We start from the raw sequence: 7,061 nt of genomic DNA on the forward strand, positions 1-7,061 counted from the left end.
TCCATCACTAACCTCACTGACACCAAATTCGCTATCGTCATCACTATCATCGTTATGTTCAGGACACGGAGGGAGCGCTCACTGTTGACACCGAACTCCGTTTCACTATTTTCACCGTGTTGGGAAGTTTGAATGGACAGGGTAATGGAATCCGGGTGAGGGAGAGAAAAAAAATCTGACCCATTTCGCCCCACCATTGCACAGAGAACAACTTAACACTTAAGCATAACCTTAGAATAAACTAAAATTTCTTCTCGGAAAAAAAAGAAAAAAGATTATATGTACATCGGAGAAGTAAATGCTATACACCAAAGGGATATCGAAGCCCTCGATTGCAAAAAGAAAAAGAAAATAATAATAATATATATACATATATGTATATATATATATCTATATACATATATATATATATATACATACATACATACATATATATATATATATATATATATATATATATATATATATATATATATATTGAACGGCTTCAGTACAATGACGTACAGTTGGCAGCCACTGTAAAGATACTTCATATTCTCATACACGTCCACGTATGATATGAAGTCAAGTGCGCATTGTATAGCTTATACAGCAGAGCGCCATTTGATTTTATTACGGGGCCAAGAAGCATAGTAGCCCAGTGGATACCGTGTCGAACTCATGAGCAGGTGGTCGTGAGTCCGATTCCCAGGACCCGCTGCTTCCTGTGTTGGTTCCCGACAACCCTGGCCAGGCGGGGAGGCGACCCAAACGTCGGCCTAAAAAACATGTTTTGAGATGAATGAAATCCGATGGCGACTGTGCTGAGCCTCCTTCAGGAATCTCTCTGAGGATATTGGCTCTTCACGGACGATCTTCTTCGTTTTAGGGCAAAAAAGACTCTATGTCTTCGTGGGTTAAGGGTCATTTTAGCGAGACGCCGGGGTTATTGTTATCGAAACCATTTTTTTTTTTTTCTTGTTCGTCCTTTTCTACGCCCATAAAAAAGAAAACACAAAAACCGCCGAATTGATTTATATGTTAATTTGTAAACGCGTACATAGACGTACACACGATTGTACGCCCACACACGTACACACACGTACATTCGTATACAGTATGTGTGTGTCTGCGCGTGTGTATGTGATTTTATGTATGTGTGAGTGTGTGTGTAAGTGTGTATGTATGTACCTGAGTGAGTGTGTATGTGTGTGAGTGTGTATGTGTGTGAGTGTGTGTGTGTGTGTGTGTGTGTGTGTGTGTGTGTGTGTGTGTATGTATGTGTGTATGTGTGTGTGTGTATGTGTGTGCGTACGCGCGCGCGTACGTGGTTGTGTTTCCCTCGAACGCCTAAAATATTCAATGGAATTCCGTAAATTCGATGGTTGAAGAGTTCAGATATTCATTTCCAGCATCGGATACTGAATAGGAACATAAAAACTTGCGCTGAAACTCTGAGGGATTTTGTCTCTCTCACAATGACTGAGCTTAAGGTGACGGCACACTGGGTCGATTCTCGCTAGCATGCTACTTGCTTTTTGCTACTCCGTTTGAGTAGAAACGACTTCAGTTACAATCTTTGGTTGTTTTTATTTTTTTTTCCAAATGTCAAATTACTCTTCTGTCATAAATTGAAAAACTGAACGAAAAACTAAGAGAAAATGAAGAATGGAAGACACATTGTTGAGATGTTCTTCAGGATGTCTAAGATATTGGAACCGAAGTCGTTCCTACTCAAACGAAGTAGCAAAAGCAAGTAGCATGCTAGCCAGAAATGCCTAGTGTGACGCCACCTTCTCCGTTGCTTTGGTGTTTTTATTTTGTCTTGTCTTATTTATTTGTTCATTTATATATTATTCGTTTATTTCATATTCATTTAAGTGTCTATTTATCATTGCTTTCTTTACTTATTTATCTAATTGTATATTATTGGTTCATTAATTAATTTATTTGTATATCTAATTATCTATTAATTTGTTTGCTTATTCATATACTATTTGTTTGTTTATTATTCATTATTCATCTATTCATTATTTATTTACTGATATATCATTGGTTTATTTTTATTTATAATTTGTTTATTTATCTATATCACATTTGTTTATCTATTATGTATTTATTATCTGTTTCTTATCAAATTTGTTTCAGTAGGACAGCGCGGCAGCCCAGTGGATACCGTGTCGAAGTCATGAGAAGGTGGTCGTGAGTTCGATTCCCGGGACCCGCTACGGGCTTCTTGAGTGGGTTCCCGACAGACCTGCCCAGGCGTGGGAGGCGACCCAAACATCGTTCTAAAAGAGAGGCTTGACGCAACTGACAGGGCTTGAACTAGAGGGGTTTCTCACTTCCCATTTTGTGGGAGTGGGAGGGTGAGTTGAGGAGATTTCAGCCTCTGAAACCTCGAAGTGCGTCACTGAGGACGACCCCTGTTCAAGGACAAGTGCCGACCCACTCGAGTAAACGAAGAAACGATGGGGAACAGGAGCCTTTGAGGAACGAATACAATGACACGTGCAAATCTCATGACCAGCTTAAAACGTTTCGCAATTTGGGATCCCAAAACGTTTCATAGTCGCAAACGGTTCACAGAATATGTTCTTGGGCTCCCAAAACGTTCACAGAATATGTTCTTGGGCTCCCAAAACGTTCACAGAATATGTTCTTGGGGGTCCAAAAACGTTCACAGTCCAAAAACGTTTACAGATCGTGTTCTTAGGGCCCCAAAACGTTCACAGAACGTGGCCTATGGGGCACCCCCCACCCCCTTCATCGCGATGACGTACTCTAGTGATTTTATTCTGGCTAAGATTAGGTGGAATTCTTTCTTTTTTCTCTTCGTGTCATTCCGGGGACGATTTGCGGACTCACGGGGTCTCGACCTAGTCAGACCTTCTTCAAACAGGAGGTCGTTGTCTCTGGTCGCATAGACTTTATTATTTAATTCATTTGTTGTAAGACGTAGTTTACCAGCGCTTCAATACTTGGCTGCGCGGTAGTCCGGTGGATACCGTGTCGAACTCATGAGCAAATATTCGTGAGTTCGATACCTGGGGCTCGCTGCGGACTTGTCGCGTTGGTTCCCGACAAGCCTGGCCAGGCGGGAAGGCGACCCAACATCGGCCTGAAAAATCCAGCGGCTTACTGCATCTGGCAGGGCTTTGCCCTTCCATGGGTTTTTCACTTCCCACTGCGAGAGATTATTCATTTATTCATTTATTTATAATTTATTTATTTTCAGAGTAAATTTTCGAAAAATGTGTTAACGTGTTGAAGGGATTCGAACTCGGGTCTTTATCTTGGTCTTTACGACATCGCTGAGTAAAAAATGAAAAAAAAAGTGTCTGTCGGATTCAGACATTGTTTTAAACAGTAGACTAAGCAACTAGTAACTAGTAAATAGTAACTAAGTTCCTAGTAACAGAAAAGCTAATTTCAGTCTGTTTTACTTAAAAGATAATGATGAAATTAAATATATTTAAAAAATAAAAATAAAAAAGATAAATGAAAATAGAATGAATAAAAAAGTAAATATTTTTTATCTAATTATTCCACCGAAATCATCGTATAATAACTTCGCCAACTTAAAAAAAAAAAAAAAAAAAAAAAAAAAAAAAAAAAAAAAAAAAAAAAAAAAAAAAAAAAAAAAAAAAAAAAAAAAAAAAGCGATATTGAGGACCAATCTCGATATTATATATATGTTTATATATATATATATATATATATATATATATATATACATATATATATATATTTATATACACACGAACACACACACACACACACACACACACACACACACATATATATATATATATATATATATATACATATATATATATATATATATATATATATATATATATATATATATATATATTTCAACCTTTCCCTCCATCATTTCGTCTTTCCCTACCCATACGTCATCACATGAACACTCACATTGTTCGTTCACTAAAGTTCAAAATCGTAACATTACAAACTAAAACTAAGAATAAGTCCTAGACAGAATGAATGTCTTTTCACATCATCGTCAACCACATCAACATGCCAACGCGTAATAACATCCTCAAACGCACTTCTGGGTGGATGACACTCATCCGAATCTCCCGGATGGATTGCAATCATCCGGGTTACCACTCATCCGTGTCATCACTACTGGATGGATGAAACTCATCCGGTCCTAAACTCCTGGATGGATTGAACGCATCCGGACCAGAACTCCCGGATGACACTCCTCAGGGTCATCACTACCGGATGGATGAAACTCGTCCGGTCCAACACGACCGGATGACACTCATCCGTGTCACCACGAGTCGCTGAAGAGCCGCAACTTCATCCTCTTCCTCCTGCCGCCGACCTCCACTTAAGAGAGGTCGGCCTCGAAGTCTGGTCTCAGCCTCAATAGCGGACGAGCTCGTCCTTGAAGCTCCTGGCCAGCGAAGAGGCCGGCACCACGCTCAGGCCCTCCGCGTCAGGGACACAAACACCTCCTCCTCGAGGTCCTCCTCCGTCAGGTTAGAGGTCGGCGTACTCGGGTCCTCTGCATTCTTCGATGTGGTCGAGGAAAGCGACCTGCTTTTCGGGCGGGAAGAGCATTTGGCACGAAGGGCAGACCACGTCGGTCCTCGTCCTCGTGGCCACGCCCTCGTGGGGCGTCGACGTACTCGAACTCGTCGAACTCCACCCACGAGACCCGAGGGGAAACCCGGAGGACACGTGCGGGTTGACCTGACACTCGGGTCGACTCGAAGATGAGTCGGTCTTGGTGGCCAACTCGTAGTTGAGGATCGCAGAAGCGATGTTCTTCGAGGCCCTCGACTTGAGGTCCTCCGTGTTCCCTCCTGACTGAGGCGTCGGCGAGGAGGACGCTGGGGACATGGTGGAGGAGGTGGAGGGAGAGGCTTGGGGCACGGGGCTGTAGTTGAAGACGGTGGTGGAGGTGGAAGCCGCGTTCCTCCCCGGGGAAGTCGGTCCGTCCTCCTGGGACGCTCGGCGGACGAGGTCAAGCTGGTGACCTGACACGGCCCTTGCCGTTCTCCAGGGGAGACCTGACCCAGGCCGAGGGGAACTTCCTCCGCCCCCCATCAGCCTCACCCACGTCGAGTTGACCAACTTAGCCCCCCCATTCGAGGAGGAGCTGTTGCTTTCCTGCTCCTGTTGGCCCTGGGCCTTCTTCGCCTCGCCCACCGACCACCAATGGTCCTCAGCGCTGGAGGACGAGTTGATCGTCGAGGCTGAGGCGCTGGAGGCCGAGCATGCCACGAGGGGGGTCGGACTTAGGGCGAGCGACGGGCTCCTGGTGCCGTTGATGGAGCTCTTGCTTGAGCCTGGCCCCGAGGCGAGGGAGGCCTCTGGAGTGGGACTCTTGACGCTTGCGGAGGACTGGGTGCGATGCGGAGAGCCGCTTGGTTGCGGACTTCGGACATTCCCCCGTTGGGCTTCCGTCGTCGCGCTCAGGTCGAAGAAGATGGCCCCAGGGATGCCTCGGCCCTCCGAGTTGAGGGCGAAGGTGGTGAGGGATATCCCCGGGGAGGAGGAGCGGGAGGAGGTGGTGGAGGAGTAGGTCGACGTCGTGGTCGAGGCGGTGACGTTAGTCGAGAAAGAGGGCGAGGCGTGGTTGACGGTAATGGAGGCGACGACGGTACCATTCTCGTGTCCGTTACCGTGGCAGTTACTGTTACTATTACTACTACTACTACTGCTACTACAATTACCATTACAGTGACTAACATTACTGCTATGACTATTACCATTACAGTTATTATTGTTATGACCGTTAGAGTTAATACCGTTGTTATTTTTCTGGCTGTTCCCCGCTGTGGCCGACGTCGATATTGTGGGCGAGGTCCGGGAGGTCGGTGTTGATTTTGTACTATGGGAGGCTGTCGAGGAGGACATCGAGGCCGAGATCGAGGGCGAGATGGAGGGTGACACGCCCGGTCGCTCTTGCGCTGTCGTGCTTGGTATCGATTTCGTCAAGGAGGAGGAGGAGGTGGCTGACGAAGGAGGAACGCTCGAGGATGAACCCTCTGTCTGCTGGGGGGACGGGGAGGTGGAGTTTGAGCAATTCGCCGTGGTGGAGTGGGATGATGTGGTTTCTGCCTTGGTGGATTGTGCGGTGGATGTGGTTGTGGCTGAAGCAGAGCAAGGCGTCTTGTTATTCGTGTTGTCGAGTGCCACTTGGCGCTGTTGACCCTGGTCTACGACCTGCTGCTCTTGGTTGGAGGAGGACTGTTGGTGATGGTGGTGCTGGCGCGCTTGCTGCTGCTGGTTCTTGAGGTGTTGCGACTGGTGATGGTGATGGTGATGATGGTGATGATGGTGATGGCTTCCGGTTCGTTTGACCGGAGGGCGCTTGTGCCCCACGAAGGGCGGGCGGAAGTTGATGGGCGTGAGGATGGTGGAGGTGATGGGAATGTAACCCTTGGGCGTGTTACCTCCGGCCGAAGCCGCTGCCGAAGCCGTCGTCACGCTATGGGCCTTGCCCGCGGTGGCAGCGATCGAGGGCGGGCCGGACGAGACGGGCGAGACGGGCAGGGCACTGGCCAGGATACTCCGGGCGCGATGCTTGGCCTCGCTCTCGTCCTCACAGCTCCCCTCCGAAGGCGAACCTCCTGCCGCAGGAGATGAGGAAGAGGGTGGGAGCTGAGGAGGCAGAGGAGGTGAAGGAGGGGGAGGTGGGAGTATCCCAAGGACCTTAGGTCTGGCCCCCGTGGCTTCGTAGCTCTTGGGGTCCCGGGCCCCTGACGTAGCTGCGTCAGAAGAAGACGAAGTAGAAGAAGAACCACCGTTGTTAGGCCCGTTAGCGGAGGAACTGCCTGACAGGGGAAGCGGCGAAGACGACTGGTTCCTGACATCGCTCTGCGTCTTCGTCCCGTTGACGCCTCGACCGCCCTCGCAGCCGCCGCGGTGCTGTTGCGGTCTTCCATTGTCCCGAACTCCTTCCCCGGACTTAGTCTTCCCCTTCGGAGTGGAAGCATCCCCATGGGAGGAGGAGGAGGAAGAGGAAGCCCCTCCTTGTTGCCTCTGGTGCTGTAGTTGTTGCTGTTGTTGTTGTTGATGGTAGATCGGTTGTATGATAG

General features: G+C 47.4%; 1 protein-coding gene across 1 annotated transcript in view; it reads right to left on the reverse strand.

The window, feature by feature from the left end:
- Positions 1 to 3,850: 3,850 nt before the first annotated feature.
- Positions 3,851 to 7,061, reverse strand: part of LOC143034867 (uncharacterized) — a 57,721-nt gene continuing 54,510 nt past the window's right edge. Inside the window, exon 4 of the mRNA XM_076201212.1 lies at positions 3,851 to 7,061. This exon is cut by the window's right edge and continues 79 nt beyond it. Coding sequence (XP_076057327.1) covers positions 4,495 to 7,061 — 2,567 coding nt within the window. The 3' untranslated portion in view covers positions 3,851 to 4,494.

This window comes from Oratosquilla oratoria, chromosome 18, assembly GCF_046742065.1.
Source record: "Oratosquilla oratoria isolate Oo_2021 chromosome 18, ASM4674206v1, whole genome shotgun sequence".
Lineage (NCBI taxonomy): Eukaryota > Metazoa > Arthropoda > Malacostraca > Stomatopoda > Squillidae > Oratosquilla > Oratosquilla oratoria.